This window comes from Centrocercus urophasianus, unplaced genomic scaffold, assembly GCF_019232065.1.
Source record: "Centrocercus urophasianus isolate 14NV4802_14NV808 unplaced genomic scaffold, USGS_Curo_1.0 seq_37, whole genome shotgun sequence".
In the NCBI taxonomy this organism is placed as follows: domain Eukaryota; kingdom Metazoa; phylum Chordata; class Aves; order Galliformes; family Phasianidae; genus Centrocercus; species Centrocercus urophasianus.
The window spans coordinates 415,281-435,300 of NW_024884944.1; the positions used below are offsets into that span (position 1 = coordinate 415,281).

At 53.7% G+C, this 20,020-nt stretch overlaps 2 protein-coding genes across 2 annotated transcripts; both read left to right on the plus strand.

Moving 5' to 3' along the window:
- The first annotated feature begins 162 nt into the window (after positions 1 to 162).
- DCPS (decapping enzyme, scavenger) lies at positions 163 to 18,372 on the plus strand. Its single transcript, XM_042832206.1, has 6 exons — positions 163 to 306; positions 393 to 561; positions 8,026 to 8,171; positions 12,206 to 12,319; positions 15,938 to 16,048; positions 17,929 to 18,372. Exons 1-6 carry the CDS (start codon positions 163 to 165, stop codon positions 18,193 to 18,195), a joined length of 951 nt encoding a protein of 316 aa, XP_042688140.1. The 3' UTR covers positions 18,196 to 18,372.
- On the plus strand, positions 10,088 to 12,199 carry LOC122167541. The gene is made up of 2 exons (XM_042832205.1): positions 10,088 to 10,679; positions 10,762 to 12,199. Exons 1-2 carry the CDS (start codon positions 10,409 to 10,411, stop codon positions 11,460 to 11,462), a joined length of 972 nt encoding a protein of 323 aa, XP_042688139.1. The 5' UTR covers positions 10,088 to 10,408; the 3' UTR covers positions 11,463 to 12,199.
- Positions 18,373 to 20,020: the final 1,648 nt, after the last annotated feature.

The window sequence follows — 20,020 nt, forward strand, 5'->3', positions numbered from 1 at the left end:
CGGGCAGCGTTGCGGGTGCCGAGCAGCGGGGCGGATGTGCGGCTGCGGAGACGACGAAGCTCGGAGCTGCGCGGGGCTGCGGGCTGGGCCCGGCGGGAGCCGAGTCCTCCGGCCGCGAGGGGGCGCCGTCGCGCGCCGTCTCCACGCCGTTCCCGCGCGGCCATGGCGGACGGCCCGGCCCCGAAGCGGCGGCGGGAAGAGGGCGAGGCGGCCCCGGGCGGCTCCCCGTTCCCGTTGGGCTCCGTGCGGATGCGGCGGCTGCTGCGGGACTCGGCGCGCGAGAAGGCGGCCTTCGTGCACGGCCAGGTACCGGGGAGAGCCCCGTCCCCGCGGCTGCGCGAGGCCGGCTCGGGACGCGGGCTCCCTCCGCGCTCACGGCTGCGCCGCCGCAGGTGTCCGGGCCGGCGGGGGAGGAGACGGACGCCGTGCTGATCCTGGAGAAAACGCCGTTCCGGGAGGAGGAGATCGGGGAGCTGCTGAGGAGGCACGCCAAGCTGGAGCTGCAGACGCGCAACGACATTTACAGCACGTACCGCCTCTACCCGCCCCCCGAGCTGAGCGGTGAGTGCGGGCTGCGCGAGGCAGAGCGCTGCGCGGAGCCCGCGGCCCTCCGAGCGGAGCGAGCCCGGCTCTCGCGGGAGAGGCGCTCCGACGGCTCGGCGTCGCTCCGTGCTGGGAGCTGCGGGCTGCAGGCCGCGCTCCGGGTGGGGGACGGCCGCCGTACCGCGCTGCTGGCTCTCGGTGCGGCCGGGACACGGGAGGCCTTCTGGGCTGCAGGAGCGCTCTGCCCTCCTGCCCTGCTGCAGAGCCCAGCTTTTGGCCCACCAGGTCCCTCTTGGCAGAGCTGCTCTCGGTCAGTTTTTCTCTGGGATTGCCCCAAGCCAAGTGCAGCTCCTTGCAGGCCCGCTTCTTGAGCCCGTCCCGGTCCCCCTGGATAGCATCTCTTCTGTTGTGTCAGCTGCGCCGCTCAGCTTGGTGTCATCTGCAAACTTGCTGAGGTGCACTCGATCCCATCTGTGTCCCTGGGAAACATGTTGGAGAGTTCTGGTCCCAGGAGAGACCCCTGGGGCACAGAACTCAGCACTGCCTCTGCCTGGATGTAGAGCCTCTGACCACAGCCCCCTGGTTATGGCCTCACCCTTCACAGACTGTTCCTTTCAGGGTGTCATTTTTTGTTCTTTTTTTCCTCGTTGCCTTATGAGGACAGGTAGCTAACATGCTGGGAATGGGATTAAAGTGCTAATCTGCAGCGTGTGCTGCAAGTGGGCACCTCGTCTGCCCCTCCTGCTGTTCCCCACTGATTTCACACATCTCTGCGTTACGATTCCCTGATTAACAGCAGAATGCGGCGAGGTCAGCCCAGCAGGTTGAAGATGTCACAGAGTGGTGTTGCCTTGTGAATTGGATTTTCATTGCTATCAAATTGCTTTCCTTACGGAGGGTAGGACTCCTCTCTCAGCCATGCTGATGCTTTGATTTAATGCTGATGTTGGTTTAAATTCTGGAAGTGTAGTGATTGTGTGTCAGCACTTCCATAAATGTGATGATAACCAGACAGGTTTAATGTAGTCAAAATCAATCAAAGTGATAGCCTGAAGGAAGAAGTCGTTGTGGCCCCAAATGGAGTTTTCAGGGCAACGCATCTGTCTTCAGCTTGCATCGCATAGCAGGCAGTGGCTGTAGAAGCTTGTGCAAAATGTGTTCTTCTGCAGCAGACTTGAAATGAGGAGTTTCAGCCTTAGGATTTCAGCAGCGCCTGCTGTCTGTGCTGGCAGTGAGTCGCAGCGGCTCCCACGAGGTGGCATTGCAGGGCTGGGAGCCGAGCCCTGGGAGCTGCCCTGTGGCTGCTGCGTGCTGTCTTGGCATAAAGGCTGTGCGCTCCTATCGTGGTTCTGCTGGCTTCCTTTGGTGGAAGTTTGTTTATTGAATTACCTTTGAAATTGCCGTTCAGAGGTGTCCACGGGAGCTGTGGTTTGTAAGCAACGTGTCTCCAGCACAAAGACAACAGGGGCATCTTTGCCTCCCACTCTGCTGTCGCAAAGCTGTGTCCCTGTGTTGCTCCATGCAGAACAGGGTTGAGCTGGGGACAGTTGGTCTCTCTGATGGCAGCATTGTTAAAATTTCACGAGAAAAAGTGCAGGCAAGGTAAATGCTGAGTGTGACTGGGAGACACCTCCTGGGCCCTCCTGGCAGCCTGAGGGCTGTCTGTTGCTATCAAAGATGTCACATTTCTTCCTATGAAGAGCTGCATTTGCAGATACCTCGTGTGAGATGCTCTCCACCAGCAGCGCTGGCACCCTGGAGCGTTTAGCATCAGATGAAGCATGTTTGGGAGGGGAAAGAAATTGTCCTTTTGGGCTGAGTCATGGCCCAAGAAGGGAGTTGACGCAAGGAATGAAGCTAATAAATGTTAAAATGATGGATGAGAAGTTCCCTGTGGGGTTGTGTACATTGGGAAAACCCTGGACATCAAGTGAGCGTGTGGAGACCCGGCAAGGCATCGGTCTGGTTTGGTCTCTTGGTTGTGGTGTTAGGTTTTCTCTCCTGGCACTTACAGGTTTGCACTTACAGCCCGGTTCGTTTTGCAGTCAAGGTCTAACGTTGGCATTAAGCTGATGCCCGGGGTCAGTGTCACACTGAAGAGGAATTCACTGCAGGGATTTTGCAGCAGCCAAGCCCCCACTCTCAATTTCTCCCTTCCCGAGGGTAAAGCTAAACCCCCTCCAGCAAACTGCCTGGAGCGAGGTGCTCACAGCTGCAGGTGACCTGCAGACCTCTGCGCCGTGGCTGAAGCTGGGCCTGCTAACGGCAGCTCTGGGAGGAGCTGGCTCTCATTAGCAGCCCGCAGGTCTGCGCTTTGTGCGGCGCCTTTCTCAATGTCGCCTTTGTGGTCCGTGGCCCCGGAGGCCCTGCAGACGGCTGGGCTTTCGTGAGAGCTGAAAGCGGATATTTTCTTTCCTCTTTTCCCACCTCCTCGTTTAAGCTACTCAGATGCTGTTTCACCCAGGGAACAAAGCTAATGCAAACTGTGTGCAGTGAAAGCTTGTTTTGTCCTGGTGGTAAAAGAGCCTGCGGGGCTGGGCGAGCCGCTTTGTTTTGTGGCAGGGCACAGGAGAGGCAGGCTGAGAGGTGAGGTGCCTGCAGCAGGGACATCCCTCCACCCTGTGAGTCAGAACTGCACTCTGCAGCTTGAGGACAGGCTTTGTGGGGCAGGGATTGTGGCAGAGTGGGTCCTGGCTGGAGGACCTCGGCTTGTGCTGCTTGTTGTGGCCGCTGGAACAGATGTGCAATGGATGAAATGGGAAATGCATTTGAAAACCCGCCTAGAGGGTGTGCATCTGAAGGGTAATCCAAGCCCACCTGATGGAGGAGAAGATAATTTGCCATTCAGACCCACCTGAATAAGGGGATGACTTGCTAGTGAGTTGGTTGGTATGTCCTCTGACCATAACTGATCTAATATTGCAAAAGAAGAGCCTTTGCAGCTCCGCTGTGGGCCAGCCACTGAGTGCTGGGTTGTGTTGGGCACAGCTCTGTGAAGCACAGGTGCAAACACTGCCCCACGTCTGCAAAACAGCACAGCATGGGCTGGTAGGGGAATGCAGGGAGAGCCGTCTCACGCTAAGTTCCTGCCGTTCCTAAATGCCAGTGCGCTGCCTTCCCTGCCCCTTGCTCCTGCTTGGGTTTAACTGGCAGCTTACCTCTGAAGGTCTGATGTGCTGGCAGGGGAAATCACAGCCCAGGGAGCTGGAGCTGCTTTCACAGCAGGGAAAAGATTTTCCGGGTGCCAGAGGACTGATTGCAAAAGCTCGATGGTTTAAGCAATGTGTTCCCTCCCCGCATCCAGGTCCTGGTGATGCATTTGCTCAGCTGACATCTGTTTAGCAGGCAGCTTGTGTTTTCCAGCACGGTGCAGCCTGGCTGCTGAGAGATGTTGTGTTTCATGGCACCTCGGCCGTGCTCAAGTAATTCAAGGGCTCTCATCAGTCTGCACTGGAAGGAAGCTTTGTCTGCTGTGCACGATTGGCAGCTACGTGTCGCAGCTCCGTTTGCAAGCACGTCCTCATGCTGCAGCCTGAAGCTCACCAGCTCAGAGTCTAAAAATGAGCATTACTGACAGACACTCCGACGCAGGGTGGAGAAACTGTGGGAGAAATGGAAGAGTATGGAAGGCAGCGGGGAAACTATTCAGTCATGCAGGAAGTGATACATATTCCTGCATTCCTGAGCCCAGCAAGGATCTGGTTTCAGGCAGCAGGAGCTGGAGAGACGTGCATGAGCTGCATGGACGTCTGCAGCCGAGTCTGCAGTGCTTCCCATGGCTGTGCTGCCGCGCTCCTGGCACAGCGAGCAGGCTGCTTAAATATCATAATGAGACTCTGTGATTGAACAGAAGGCTGGAGCCTGAGCAGCGGGAGCCGTTGGGCTGGAGCCAGGTGGGGGTAGGTGCAGGCAGCGAGGGGAGGGCTGCTCTGCTGGGCAGTGGGCGCCGTTCCTGTGCTGCGCTCCAGCTCTCAAGAGCTGGTGACTCAGAGATTCTCTTTCCCACACTGCAGCCAGCGCCCACCACGTCCTCTCCATCTCAGGATGAGAAGCAGCGGCCAGACAGCTTGGCAGAGTCCCCAGCAGCACACTTGGCTTGCCCTGGCATGTGCTGGCCTTGGAGAGTGTGAGAGCTCTTGAAAGCGTTCTCCTTTTTGTGTGCTTTTGTCTCGTTCTGCAGTGAAAGCCCCAGAAGCCTGTGATGGAGCACAGTACTGCTGGGGGTGGGGTACGTGGGGTTCATTTGGGGATGCTGTCAGTTGTCATCATGAACAAGGATAAATGGGAAGGGGAGGTTGTGTGACACTGTGCTTGGATAACTTGGCATTGAAAGGGGAAGCTGAGGATGGTGCAGGAAGGTGTATGCAACATGCAAGATCTTGCAGAGGAAGAACTTGGAATGGAAGAGTGCAATCAATTCTCCCTTCGGCTTTGTGTGCTCAGTTGTAAACCAAAGCACCTGGGCTTCCTATTGGCAAAGGGAGGAAAAGTGTCCCTGCCCCGGGGCTGTTCCTGCCTGCCTGCTTCTCTCAGCTCCTCAGCAGCTTACATTGATTTAAAACAGGTAACAAACACATGGCGATGGCCCTTGTGGTGCTGCCTCCGAATTCTTGAGGGGGGTGAAGAAGTGAGTGGGTTTTTTTGCACTCTCAGCAGAGGAGGAGAGGAACTGTTTGGTTCTAGGCAGTCTGAGCTTCGTTTCCCTGTGGACGTGGAACTGAAGTCATAGTTTTCCCTCAGACACACCTGCTCCCCTTGTAGGGTGATGCCCAGGAATCCAGGTACCTCTGGCACACGTCTATCTGGGATCCTTCCATTTAGACCTCAGTTTTTGGTATTCTTTTAGCTGCCTCCAGCTAAGAGTGCTGACTCCTGGAGTTAAACCACAGCCCTTTCGGGCTGCCATCCCGGAACAGGCTGGCCAACACGACCCAGATGCAGGCAGCGATAAGTGCCAGCCATTTACCAACCTGAAAACCACCCGATGTGCACAGCCATGCTTCGCCCCGTTTCCAGGCCAGCACGGATTGCTCCCGTCGTGCTCCAGCCGTGGTGCTTCAGCACACGTGGAGCCTGCTGGGCACAGGGCAGCTTTCAGAATGAGACATGAGTGCGGCTGGTTGCCAGCAAATGGAAAGGTTCAGCAGTGTGTGCAGTCGTGCTGTGTCTGCAGTGGGGCTGCTCGCCGTTGCACCCTGAGTGCGAGGGCTCAGCCTTTTATCTCCTGCTTTTCTCCACTGCTTTTTTTTGGTCTTTTTAAAGCAAGGAGTGGAGGAGCTGCAGCCTCGTCTTTGGGTATTACATCACCCTGCTCAAAGTGCTAATCGAGCCCTGGAAAACAACCTTGTTTGAACATGTGTACAGTGGGAATCGGACCAGACTGCCCTTGTGGTTTGCATTTTCATATTTCATGTTACCAGCATTTTCCTGTGGATTTCATTAAGCTGGGTTTGGCATGGAATGAAAAGACAGAGTCTCCCAGCTTGTGCAGCGCTGACCTTAAAAAGAACAGAAACCAAAAAACAAAAAAAAGACACCCACCCTGAGTCCTGGCTTTAGGAACAAATAGATATTTATATTCCACGTCTGGCTAGCATATATTCATCTGTGAAGTGTGAGGCACAGCTGCTCGGTGCTGCTGCTTTTTGTGGCAGCAGCAAAAGCCGTTGCAGAGCTTGGGCACAAGCTGGGAAAGCTGCAGGATTTCTGCCCCGTGCGTGGGTCTGATGGCTTCGTTTGGGGTCAGGACGGGGTGTTCTGCCTTCAGTTGTTCAGTGTTCCACCAGCGGGCCGTTGGCTCCTGCAGCTGTCGCACATCCACCCTCGGGCAAGGAGGGATATTTCCCAAGTGCTTCACTGCTGTGAGGGAGATTTACTGCTGCCAAGGCCAGGGCTGCCAGGTCAGTGAGGTGCATGCTGGAATCCTGTTCAATGTAGTGGAAAATACACCTCCAAATTCTAATCTCAAAGTAAACAGGGGTTGTTTTCCTTCAGTGAAAGTAACCAGCTGAATGCTCTCTGCTTGCCAGCTGATGAAGGGGAGCACTGAATCAGCCCTGCGCTCATCCCAGCAGCCGCGGCGCCTTCCAGATGTGTCCCTCTGTCCTTGGCCTCCTGTCCTCAGGGCTGAGCATCCTCATGGCTGGGAGCTTTGGGAGCAGCGCTGCCTGCCGTGGATCGTCCACGTGCCCCGTGTCTCCTCTTCTGGGAAGAGAATCTGTGAGTTAAAGGCCATGTGCACAAGGAGGTTTTGTTCCTGTGTGCTGTGCCTGGTGCAGGGTGTGGGCCAGCAGAGAGCCTTTCCCGCAGGGCAGAAGGATGGCCTGGATATCAGGGGCTGCACAGAGCTGCCTCAGGCGCTGTGCTGAAAGAGGCTTTCAGAGGAGCTGCATTGTAAACGCAGGGAGCTTTTGGGCTCACAGCCCCAGTGGGGTGTGACGGAGCAGGATGGGGTCAGAATGGCATTGCTCATCATGGCAGGAGTGCCCATTTCTTCTGCTTTTCTTCCTGTACCCATCTGCTGTCGCTTCTGTGGACACCAGCTGTCCCGATGCCTTTGCAGCCGCTTAGCTGCTTGAGCTCACGAGGGGTTGGTGAGGTGCCTGTCCTCGTTTAAAAGCTTTTTGCTCTGCTCCTGTCCTAATCCTGTTCTCTGGGAGCAGGTAGCAGGGTGTGCCCTCAGACACAACTTGGGCGTGCTCAGAAGCCGTGTCAAGTGGAGTTTTGGCTCCTCAACTGCTCAAAAGTAGGCTGCGTCATCTTGGAGCTGGAAGGGGAGCTGAGCTCTGCTTCAGATGGGCTGTTTGCAGTCAGGGAGTGGCTGGGGCTGCCTTCCTTGCTGCTGGGGTTTGGGCAGCTGCACTGAAGCTGCATGCAAGTGGAGGAACAAAACGTCTGGGATTGTGGCTTTCTGCAGGGACAGTGGCTCCTTGTGCAGGCCTGCTGCGTGCAGCCCATGGGATGTCTGCTTTGGTGGATGGAGAGAGTTTCTTGATAGCATCTGATTACCCTCAGGTGGAAAGAATGAGGAACGTGCTTCTCAGCCCCGGGTGGTGCTGCCATGTGCTGCTTCTGTCCTACTTGACTGCACATAAACTTTTCCCTGGGAGCCCCAGATGTGCACTGATGTTGCTGATATATCTGAGAAGTGAGTGTGGGAAAAGTTTCACCCAGCGTTCCCTTCCACCTGAACTGGAAATACTGGCCCTGGCTGTGCTGTCAGCTTATTGTGTTCCTCTGTGCAGATGCACTGAGCTCCTTTCCGTGATGACAGAAGGAGCCCTGCCGGTTCAAGTGCTTGTTTGCCATCTGTGTCAGCTCTCCCCTGCTATTTTAATGGTATATTTTTGAAATGTGTTAGCGTGGCATTTATTAGAGGGCAAAAACAGGTTTATGAGGAACTAAAGGAAGTAACTCGGGTTTCATCTGTGATTATAATTCAGTAAATATGTTGGTTTTTTTTTTTTTTTTTTTTTTTTCTAGAGATAAAAGCCACAGTGGTGTACCCTGCCACAGAGAAACACCTTCAGAAGTACCTCCGTCAGGAAGTGCACCTGGTCCGTGAAACCTGGGAGGACTACAAGAACATAACGCTGCCCTTCATCCAGTCCCAGAGCTTCAGCATCCAGGTATGGGCACTGCTGCTTCTCAAGGGTCTGGGGCTGCACGTCCCTCTGCAGGGCTGGAGAGCCTGCAGGAAGAGCTGCTTCAGGCACTGCTGTGGTGACCCTCGCTGCGACAAACACGGCGAGTTCTGTTTGCAGTGGTACCGGAGTGGATTTGCACGATGAGAATTCAGAGCAGGGTTCTCAACTGGATTCTTGTTTTGCAGTAGTCTCCGTTTTGGTTTTGGTACTGCACAGCTGCCAGAGGCTGCACCTCCAGGAGCTGTTCTGGGCCTCGTGTGTTGCCTTCCTGGCATGCTGGTGTCCCATTCCTTTGGCCAAACGAGAGCTGACAGTGCCTTGAAGTCATCAGTCTCTGCAGAGCTTGATGTTTGCAGGAGCTCTGGGGATGGAAGCAGAGCTCTGCCTGTCTTTGGCCTCCCTCTTTAACATGCTGGGCTGTCAGATGTCTCCTCGAAGCCTGGACTGCAGGCAGATGAATCAGCAGAGCTCTGCCCCGTCTCCCTGCTGGCTGCTCCATCCGTGTGTTGTCAGCTCTGTGGTGTTTCACCCTCTCTTCTAACACGCCTGTTTCTCAGACGTGACCGGCAGCAGAGCTGTGAAGTTTGGGATCTGTGATGCTGACTGTTTCCCTGAGAACACCCACTTAACTGCTGCACTTTCTCGAGGCTGTCTGACCTTTTTGGTAAGCACAGCAGTGCTAAGCAGGGCTCTTTCCCCAAGCTCTCCCAGTAGAGCTCTCCTTCTGTTCTTCGGTAGCACTGCTACATCATTATAGAAAAGCTTTTCCTTTGGAGATTTATCCAGTGTGCCCTTCTCAAGGCTCCTGGAGACCTGCTGTGTCGGGACATTTCTTCTCTCTGAGGGTGGAATTGGTGCACTTTGCTGGGCCTTGTGGGAGTCTCTTGGGTGCTTTGAAATGGGAAGACCTACACTGTGCTTGGATTCCTTGCATCACAACTCGCTCCTAGTGCTTTGCATACAACTACTCTGCCTTCCAGTCTTCCAGTTCATATCCCTCGTGTAGGAGCTGAATTTTTGGGCTGCCTTTCACCACCAGCAGCGGCAATGCACTCGTTTCTTGTTTTCCCTTTTTTGACTGCTCCTCTCTTCCACATCTTTATAGGCTGAAGGAACAAAAGTCTGTAGGGGCAATTCATGCCAACCTGTGCAGATGAGGGAATAAAACGAATCCTAGCAATGTCAAGCTTACTCGAGTAATTGATTACTGCTCTTTTGGTGCATTAAAAGCAACTCATTGCTTATGTATCTAATCTGTGCAGCCACTGCTGTGAAAAGGAAACCATCAAGCAAACCAAGTGGCTCTTAGAGCCAGGCAATAGCTCCTGCATCCTCTCCCTGGTGATGCTGCTTCTGCACCTTGCTGATGAGCGAAGTGTGCGCCCTTTCCAGCTGACTGCAGGTGAGGGTCTGTCGAGGCTATTCATTAAAAATAAGCTCCTTTGTCTCAAATGAAAGACAGACAACCACAGACCTCATGTGTCCCCTCCTCACATCTTTCTCTTACTGATTTAAACTGCAGCAGACTGGCTATGGGTTTGCTGTTGTGCTCTGATCACTTGCAGCTGATGTGAATCTTGCTTTGTGCATGGAGTTCCAGGAGGGACCCTGCAAGCTGCAGTGCGCTCCGTTACTCCTTGCTCACCCACATTTGTTCCCTCCATCATTCAGTTTTCTTGCCAGCAGTTGGACTGCAACACCCCTAATTTATTGGAAGCATTTATTAGCTGGAGAAACAAAAGAGTGTATTTGCACCTGATAGCAGCCTGCACAAATGTTTTCTCCATGTCTTTGCTCTGCAGGCTAAGTTCTGTGACACAGCAGCTGCCCTCAGCAGTACGAGGTCTCTCTACCTGTTCCACCGAATGCTTGTGAGCTGATTTCTGCATGAAGTAGGTAGATGGAAGCATGTTCCTGCCAACCTTGGGAGCAGCTGCCTTATCTGTGCTTGGCAATCTTGGTCTGAGCATCGGTCCTCTGGGGTTTGATAATGCAGTTTCTTGTCTTTATCTAATTGGTTTTGTCAAAAGGAAGAGGAAATGTGAAAGGCAGAAGTATTGGAGGACTACAGAGGAGGCTCTGTTTTCTGCCTGGAGGATGCAAATTCTGGCTGCTTTCAGCATAGTAGTTTTATTGTAGTGCCAGCTTGTGGACGTGTTGTCTTCCCCAGGCTTGTGCTGGAAAGAGCAGGAGCAGCCAGCTGATGACTGCTGGTCATCATGGGGCAGCGGCGGTTTATGGCTCTGCTCATCCTGTATGTGAGCTTATTGGGGTACCTGCAGGTTGGCACTGCTCAAAAGAGGCGGCGTGAAAAAGTGAGTGGCAAACTTTCATTTCCTTCTGAGCTTCCTGCCCTGCCTTTCTCACAGGGTCACGGAGCACAGCAGTCTTGTGCCATGGGTTCCATAATCTCTGAGAATCTCTCTGGGATGTTATCGCTAGGGAGGAAAGAGTGGGAACTTAAGAAAGAAAAGGATCGAGGCTGGGGAGGTTTGTTTGTCCCTAAGGAGATATATTCAGGTCAGTTCACTGCGATCCTGAGTTTTGATTAGATTAATTAAACTCCTGACAGAGTTCCCAGCAGGGCTGTCTTTCATCTCGAGCATCTGTTGCACACAGCAGCCACTGAGCCAGCTTGCTGAGTGTGTCTGCAGGGCCAGCAGTGGCTTGGTGCTTCCACACGCCCTGGGACAGCAGCAGTGTGTTGTGCCTAAGCTCCATGGGAAGGTGAGCGTGGTGCTGATCAGCGTTGTGTGCAGTTCAGTTGTTTGCCCTATCCGTAAAGCTGAAACAACTGTGGCACTTCTACAGCCTGGTTGTTTCAGGGAAGGCTTTCTGCAGTGGAAGGGCCACTGGCGTTTCAAAATGATTGCAGCTTTCGAAGCCCAGCCAATTTCTGCTGCCTTGCTTTTTTTCTCTAGAGACCTGATTAATGCTGGAAGTCTGAAACTCCAAGAACTGCTAGCATTTAGAAGCCAACTTGCAGCTCCCTCTGTGAAAGAGGACCTTTGTGTTTGGCAAGAGGGCAGGTGGGCAGCTTGTAACCAGGACAGGCAGTCTTCCAGGCGTGAAGGTGCTTTCTCTGTCTCGTCTCGTCAGTTATCCCTGTTGGAGAGTGGAGACTTGTCTCTGCGCAGTGCTTTGCTCTCAGGAGCTCTTCCTCTGCAGAGTCTGAGCTCCCACGTCCTCCTGTTCTCCCTCCCAGCAGCCCAGCCAGGAATGCAGGGGATAACCAGAGCAAGGATTGCTGGCTGTTGGAGGCCGAAGCTTTAAATATAGAGGAAGAAGAGCGGTGAGCTCTTTTCTAACCAGTCAGGAAACGTGACTTGCCCAAGAAAACACAGGCCTCTCGTCCTGGCCCGCAGAGTGCTGGCTGCCAGCAGCAGGAGCTCCATCCAGCCTCAGCCTTGCAGCAATCTGCTGCTTCCCTTCCGAATGGAAAAACCAGCCGGGTTTCCTCTCCACAGCTCCTTGTAAAGGTTTCAGGACAGCGTGGGGCGTGAAAGGTGTATGGAGGCACCGCCGGGCCCCGCGGGAGCTGAGCTCAGCCTCTGCCGGCCCCGGGGCTCTGGCTGCTGGCTGGGAGCATCGTGAGCTCTGTGGACGTGATGGAGAATTGCAAGACCCCGTTGGGCAGAATTATCTCCAAATCCTCTTACAAGCAAATACAGCAGTTTCTAAACCATCTCTGTCCAATGCCTCATCTCCAGCTGTGGCCGATCCTTAATGCTTGAGAGGACAAAAATCCCTGAATAATTCAGCGAGGCAGTGGGGCCGTGCCATGCAGTGGGGTCAGAGGGTATCTTTTAACTCAAGTGCCTGTAATAGCCTGGGGTTTGTTGGAGTGTGCTATGGGTAATTAACTGCAAATGTTGTTGGCCATGAAATTATTTGGTCGTCTTTTTTTTTTTTTCCACGTTCTGCTTGCAATGCATACAGACTAATCCATGAGCCTGGGCTAAATGTGCCTGAGCTTTTTGCTCTGCTGGTTTCTAAATCACATGTTTCTCTTTCAGTGGGTGTATAATATCCTGGAGAAGAAAGCTGAGGCTGATCGAATCATCCATGAAAACCCAGACCCTTGCAATGGCTTTGTTCTAGTTCCAGATTTTAAGTGGAATCAAAACCAGGTTTGTTTGCTACTCTTGGTTTTGAAGGGATGCTGCTTGTTGAGAGGCATTACAGAGGAAATGTCCAGTTTGGTGTCACTAATAGCACATTAATGAAACCTCTAGTAGGGGAATGCATCCTTCCTGTTCACACTAATTAAGCAATGATGCTACCAGTGACTCAGGGCCTTTTAGGATGTGCTAATGGTGGACACTGCAAAACGCAGGCTGTCCTCACTGCTGCTCAGTGATTTATTTATTAGCTTCACTTTCTCTTTCCTGTGTTAGCCTGAGTGCTTCTTGATGTGTTGGAACCGAAATCCAGCTGCCTGTTGTTCCTGATGGATTCCTTTGTTTGGGTTTCTGTCAGCCTAAATATTAGGCATAAATCAGGCAGATGTGTCATCCTTCCAATTAACTCTCCTCACACAATATTAAACAGATGGCTGTTAGCTTATGAGCAGCTGCTTAACCCCTCGCTGGAGTGGCCACTTGTTGAGATCCAGAGGTCTCAGCCCGGGCTGTAATCCTAAATTGAGTGGCTCATTATTTCTTTTGACTCTGGCTCGATTCATGTGGCACTTCTATGGCCTGGAGACATCAAGGCCCGCGGCGTGCCTGCAGAGATGAAATGCCCCAGGCTCAAAGAAGCAGGGCTCCAAGCCTCGTGGAGTCAAAAAGTCCCCTTCGTGTTTCTGATCCTCAGAACCTCTCTGTGGGTGGCGCCGAGGGAAAGTTTGATGAAAACGTGGAAATGGGAACTAAAAATAACCCTTCTAAGCTCTTAGCACAGCACGATTCTGTATCTCTGTGCTGAGCGTGGGCTGGGGGCAGGAGGGAGGCAGGAGAGCCGACTTCCATCTGGTGCTGAATTGCCTGGGGCTATGGGAGGTGAGGACAGGTAAGTTACTGCAGGGCAGTCCATGTAAACCTGGAATTCCCAGCACATCAGCTGTTCTAAAAATCCCATGCCTTGTTGCCGTGGGGTAACTGAGCTTTGATTTCTGTTGCCCAGCACCCTGCAAGAAGGTGGCAGCAATGCAATGATCCTGGGAAGTTAATTCTCAGCAATGTGCTCTTTTCTCTGAGCAGAGCCTCGGTGTAAATTCTTTCTCTCCAGAACCAAGCTGTGCAGCTCACTGCAGTGTTGAAGACAGATGAGCTTGAAGCTGTAGCCAGATTTCTCTACAGACCTGCTGTGCGCAGTGCAGTTAGGGAGCACCTGCATGGCAGGATGTGTCTGTAGGGGAGGTTTCCCATGCTGCTGTGGTTTGCTTGTGATCCAAACAGGATCTTCTTGATTTTTTCCCCATGGCTGCACTCTCTGGGTGCTCTCACTGCCTCTGCAGCAGCACAGCCACGTCCCCAGGGCAGGGGCTGCTCTCAGTCCCTGCAGGCACTGTGGGAGTGCTGAGCTGGGGGCTTTGGCGTGCTCCATGCAGGTGCTTCATCCCCACTGATAGCTGTTGACAGCTGGGTGCCCTCTGAGTTTTAAAAAGCAGAGATCTGGACTCCTGCCTTATTTGCACGATTCCTTACCCTGAGAGAAGGGCTTGGACTTGATTTCTCTGCGCTTCTGGCTGCCAGGATCCATACCCCTTGTGCTGCCTGTCTCTTCCCAGCAAGGGTGTTGTGTTGAGCAGGGTGTGTGCGTGGCTCCTCGCTGAGGCTGTCATCAGGAAGGTTAGAGCTGGTTTTCCTGCTCTTGGGCAGCTGGATGTGCGCTCAGTAGTGTCTTTTAAGTGAGACATTGCCATAAATGAGTGGTATTCAGTGAGAAACTGAACAGGTTTGAATCCAGCGTGTCTCAAGACCTAAAGTATTAGATGAAACATGGGATCTGTCAGATCAGATCTCATCCCTGCAGCTGCACTTCAGAGCCGCCGGCCGTTCCCATTTCGGCTCATCCAAGCATCCGTGGGCTGCTGAATTAAATGAGGGTGGTGAGGCAGGGCTCCCAGCAGCGCTGTGCAAACCTCCCTGCAGCTCAGGTTCGGGGTTCTGTCCAACAGCATCGCGCTGTGCTAGCGTAGCAGTTTGCTAAATGTGGATTCACCTGTCGTTGCTTCGGGCTGATGGATGGAGGAGGATTCCCTGCCTGTGTGCTGCTGCTCGCTGCCTCTGCCTGCTGCTGGGCCAGGAGCGACCGTGCTTCGTGCTGGGAAGTGGGTACCTGAATGTGCTGCAGCAGCAGCGTGGCAGCTCGGCTGTGCAGAGCAAGCGAGTCCTGGTTAGACGTGGTGCTGACAGCCCCTTCTGGATCCCTCCAGCTTTTCTCAAGCCCACAGGAGCCCCGAGGCGTTGCCTGAAATGGTGCCGTGCATGACATCATTGAGGGCCTTTTTAGCAACAGGCGTATTTGTTTCAAACAGCAACATACAGATGTTCTAAGGAGAGGGGATGTTTGCTTTTCCCCTGTGAGCCAGCTCTGGTTTGAAGAGGACAAACTGAGAGGCCATCTTCCTCTGGAGCTGTGCTGCTGTGAGAGCCGGGTCACAGCACGAGAACGGCTTTGCTGGCTGGATGCAAATGAAGCTTTGTATTTCGAGTCCCAGGGCAGAGTTGTTCAAGCATCTTTTGGCACAAACATCTGTTTTCAAATAGCCAGATGGATTGCTTATAACTCTGAAGAGATCTGCTGGGTTGTGGATATCCAAACCCTTTGCTACACAGTGTTTATATTGTTGGAAAGCCACTAACTAAACTGAAGGAGACAGGGATGAAGTGCTGCGGAAAGGGGCTGGACTTTGCAGGACATTTGGTTTTGGAAACGCAGGCAGTTGAGGAAATAGCCTCGAGCAGCTGCTTGCCAGCACACAGTGCAGGGAGCACAGGTAGGCTTGGGTGTGAGAGGCTCTCAGCTGCAGATATTGCTGAAGAACATCAGTGTTAATCGTGGTGTGGGAGCCTGTCTTGTCCTGGCTGCCTCCGTGTTCAGTCTGATCCCTGTACAGGAGACTTCATCTCTGTGTTTATTATCTCCTGGGCAGCAATGCCACAAAACCATTTGACTGATTTATTTTTTTTTTATATATAATGATCCACGACCTTTTGTTTCACTGAACATTTAATTCAGTAAATTGCTTCCGGAGATGGCAAAGGTTGGTCTGAGCGCTGCGGGGCGGCCGTATGTCACTGTGGGGCTGTCAGGTGACAGATGAACACTTGAAAATAGTTATTTATAAAACTGGAGTCACTGGAAAACGGACCACTGTTTGTACAGAGGCAATAGGGGAAGCTTTTCATTCGGAAAAATCTACAGTCGCAGCTTTGGCTGCTGGAATTCACTGCAAATCCTCTGCTGAGCACGGAGATAAGCCACCCTCTTGCTCTGCAGAAAGGCTGAGCTCAGCACTGCAGTTCAGTTCCCTGCTGCCTAGGCAAGTGCTGCACCTCTGCTGCCCTGTGAGGAAGGTTTAGTGTGCTGTGCACTTGGACAGGTGCTTCTGAAGTGTTTGAGGAGACGTTGCTGGGGTTCGGAGCTAGGATCCACCTAGCCTGGAGGTTGGTGAAAGAAGTCAGCAGATAAGTGTGTGTGCACATTACAGCACAGCCCAGGAAGCTCTGCACCGTGCTTGAGCCTCCACCTGCTTTCTGCTGTAGGCATCGTTCTCCTCCTCTGTTTCTGCCTCTCCACAGCTCGAGGACCTCTACCTGATAGCCCTCATTCACCGCCGCGGTGTGAAGTCTCTCCGGGACCTCACAGCAGAGCACCTCCCTTTGCTGAGGAACGTCTTGCAGGAGGGCAAGGTGAGTGCAGGAAGGCACAGCGAGCTGCTGCAACTCCCTGCCTCGGCTCCTGGCCCCTGCTGTGGCTGCCTGGTTTGGCAAAGAGCCGCTCTCTGTGTGGACACCAAAGCTGAGCGATGATCACTTCTCCCTCCTGAGCTCCTCCCCATCGTTCCCCTGCAATACAAGCCCTATTGCAACCAGGGGCATTGCTTAATAGGTGGAGGTGACTTTCCTCCTTGCATTGCACCCTGTGGTATGAGCTGCCTGTGGAGGATGTTGCCTTGTTCTTGCAGCGCTGCTGTGCTGTGTTGTGTGACTGTGCGATGTGGGGATGCATCACAGTGCAGCACCAGGCCCTGGGAAGAGCTGAGAGGGGGAAATGGAGCAGGGTGATGAAAAGAGGGCACTTTAAATCCTCTTTGTGCTTCAACTCGTATGCTCTTGAGGCCAGATACGTCGCAAGTGTCCTGAACTGCTCCAGGCGCTGAGCAGGGCTTGGTGCCCAGCAAAGCAGCAAGTCTCCATAGGGCCATGGGAAGCATTTGCTGATTTCCTCTCCTCCTCAGTTTAGACCCTCTCATGGGAGATGGTGGGGGGAGGTGTGAATGCCTCCCCTGCCCATTTCCCTTCCTGAGACTGCAGCAGAGCCTGCCCAGCAGGCAATGTGCTCTGTGCTTGCCTTACAAGGGTCTGTCAGCTGGGAAACCCCTCCCAGTGCTGCCCTACGCAGCCTGGCCACACTGCATCAATGCTGGAGGCCTTGGTGGCCTTTCTTTCCTCCTGCAGCCACCAGGCATCCATTTGCACATCACCGTGGTGGTGCTGAGCACTCATGCTGGGGCTGAAGCTCTCCTCCACGGCTTGAGAACAGACATATTTCTGCTGCTGCCTTTGGCCTCACGCTGTTCCATCTCGTGTCACTGCAGTGCGTTCTAGGAGAAGGGAGCATCTTTTTGGAATGGGCTGGAGAGGTGTGGATGTGTCTGGGAGTCCACCCATCCCTCTGGAGCAAAGCCTTGCTCTTCTTTAAGAAGAAAACACCCTCTTCCTCTTGGCAGCCAGGCTGGGAATGAAATCTGAGCGCTGCCTGCCTTGGAACTGGGACTTTTTACTGCGGCCAGCAAACTCCTCACCTCTCTCCCCTTTCAGAAGTGTCTGGTACAGCTTTGTCTGCAGTGAGCTCAGAGTCGAGCTCATCCTCCTGTGTGTGCTAGCAGCTGCCTTTGTAACCTCCAGACCATTTTCTCTGGCTGGTGGCTGTTCCAGGCACGCTTGGTAATGGGCTGTGTAGATCAATGTGTGATAGTTCCCTTCGCTGCATTAGAAATTTGGAAAGTAATTGCACTAGGGAAAGCAGAGATTAATTAAGAGATTAGTCAGGGGATTGCAGTGTGCTGAGCAGCAAACCGAGCCCTTGTGTTGGAGTTTGCCGTTGCTGTTTATAGCTTTAATTACACTGGCTGGTAACGGGATCCTGTAACTTGCTGAGTGAGCTAGAGAGATAAGGGAGGAATGGAAAACAATGGGAGCAGGGAGCACGTCCTGTTACGGAGAAGCGGGGCTGGCAGGAAGGGCTTCTGCCTGTCTCCGTTTCCCCGTCCCTTTCTGTAAGGAGGGAGGAAGCAGCGCTCATCTCGCTTCGCCTCTCCCTTCCTATGGGCTCAGCGCTCCCCTGGCTGTGGGCAGCGGTGTGAGCAGAGCTCTCCCCTTGCCAGCTGTTCATTCAGCAGCTTCCCTCCACGTTTTCGATGCCTGAACCTTCTCTGGTTTAGGTCCTGCAGGCACATTCCTGATGGCCACAGGCTTTGGCCGCTGGCTCCACCTTTCTCCCCACACCTGGGGGCTCTTTTTCCACCCCCCGGCTCTTCCCTCCCTCACTGACCCGTGTGTGTCTGTAGGAAGCCATAGCAAAACGCTTTGGTGTGCCCGGATCCCAGCTCCGCATCTACCTGCACTACCAGCCCTCCTACTACCACCTGCACGTGCATTTCACCGCCCTGGGCTACGATGCTCCGGGCAGCTCTGCTGAGAGAGCCCATCTGCTGGAGGACGTCATCGACAACCTGCTGCTGGATGCTCAGTTCTACCAGAAGCGGGCGCTGACCTTCGCCCTGCGGGCTGACGAACCCCTGCTGAAGAAATTCCAGGAGGCAGGAAGAGCGTGAGCTGGCAGAGCCAAACGTGGAGCTGCTTTTTTATCCCGTGGGTTTGGGTGATTTTTGTTTCCAGAGTTTCGTCGCTTTTTGGTTTTTTTTTATACTCGGGTTTTGTACGAAATTGGGGCTGTCAGCCCATTGCCATGGAAACTGCTCCTTCAGTCAATTAAAACCTTGATTGGGTAACCCTGGTGGTGTGTTGGTTTTTTAAGCAGACACAGCAGCAGCCTGGGCTCCTCTGAGGGGCTGCGACAGGAGGACCTGTGCCCATCCACCTTCAGCCAGTTCTCCATGCTGTGGTGTTCTCCAGAGCCCTGGAAATGGTGGCATGGGAACGAGGTCATGGAATCATGGAATCAATTGAATCTGCCCACACTCTGCTTCCTCACCGAGGGACAAAACCTCTGAAAACTGCATGAGTTCTCACTGCCAGCGAGGGCTCTGGTTTCTGGTCAGTCGGTAACCAGGGGTGTAATTGCAGGCATCATATTGCTGCCCATCCTGCTGTCTGCTCCTTTCGGCTTTCCTTTTCACTTTTCTTTTTGCTGACTCCTTTGCTCTGGGGGCAAAAAATAAAATAACTGCAGTTCCTTGTTTCCAGGGCTGCTCTGTAATGGAGCGATCCCGAGCCTGCTGGATGCAAGTCACATCACAAGAGATGCCCGGGGCTTTGTTCTCATCTGATGAATAAAAATTCAGGTCAGGCCGTTCCCTGGTACCTTTTAGCAGCAGGGAGAGGCAGAGCATCTGAATGCAGCCAACTCTTGTCAGATTTGGTTATTTTTTGCAAAAATGCAGCGTGTGGCTGAGGAGGGCAGGGGTAACCTGTTAGGGGAGTTTTCTTGTTGCCCGTTTCCCACAGGCCGTGCAGAGCAGAGCACATCTCTGCTTGCATCAGAGCTGCCTTAGGAACTGAGGAACAGATCTGGGGGTGTTGCTGTGGCTGCCCCCAACCTCGCACCCCTACACTTAAACCCTTTCACTGCTAGATTCCCCCTGACCTGGTAGCCCTGAGCTGGGTGATGCAGACCTCATTGCAATTTCACCTTTCCAGCAGGATTTTGTTTTATTTTTGCCTTTTTTCTTTCAATTGCTCCGCACAGACCAGCTTCACTGGCTGTTCATCCCTGCTGTGCTTCCTATGTTAAATATCAGGGCAGGGTGCAGTCATTAGCAATGGCTAACGACCCGGCAAACACTTGTGGTGTTCTGCTAACACAGCAAATCCCTTTCCGAAAAGGTTTTCTAGCAGGGGAGAGGCGCTGTGCAGTGCTGCTGATGGCCTTTGTCCCTTTTGTCCCCTCCATCCCCTCTCCGGTGCGTCCTTTGGCCGCTGCCCGCACCGACGGCAGGGGATGGGGGCACCTCTTCACCTCCTGTGACACTGCACTGACCCGGCTTCTTTGGGAGCCGTAAGTGTTGCATCGCACCGTAACGGCTGCATCGCACCGCTGGGCCAGCTGTAGGCATCCACCGTGCCTGCATCGCGCCGTCCTCGTGGCACCGTGGCGGCGCAGAGCCGAGGACCGGCGGGCGCAGAGCCGCCCTGAGGAGCGCAGCCATGCGGCCGCGCCGCTCCTTGCGCCTGGGAGCGTGGTAAAAACAGGCATTTGGGACGCGTTATTACTGCTGGAGTTTTATTGAACGCCGTTTATTGTTTTCAGATGCAATAAATCTAGCGGGAGAACCCAAGAGACTGATGGATCTAAATATCCTTCGAGCAAGCCCAGCTCCCCCGCTGAGCCGCGGCCTCCGTAATTACCCCCGGATCAGCTGCGAGCCGACAGTAATTAAGGCGCAATTACGGACAGCTGCTCTGCCTCCATCGGCCCCG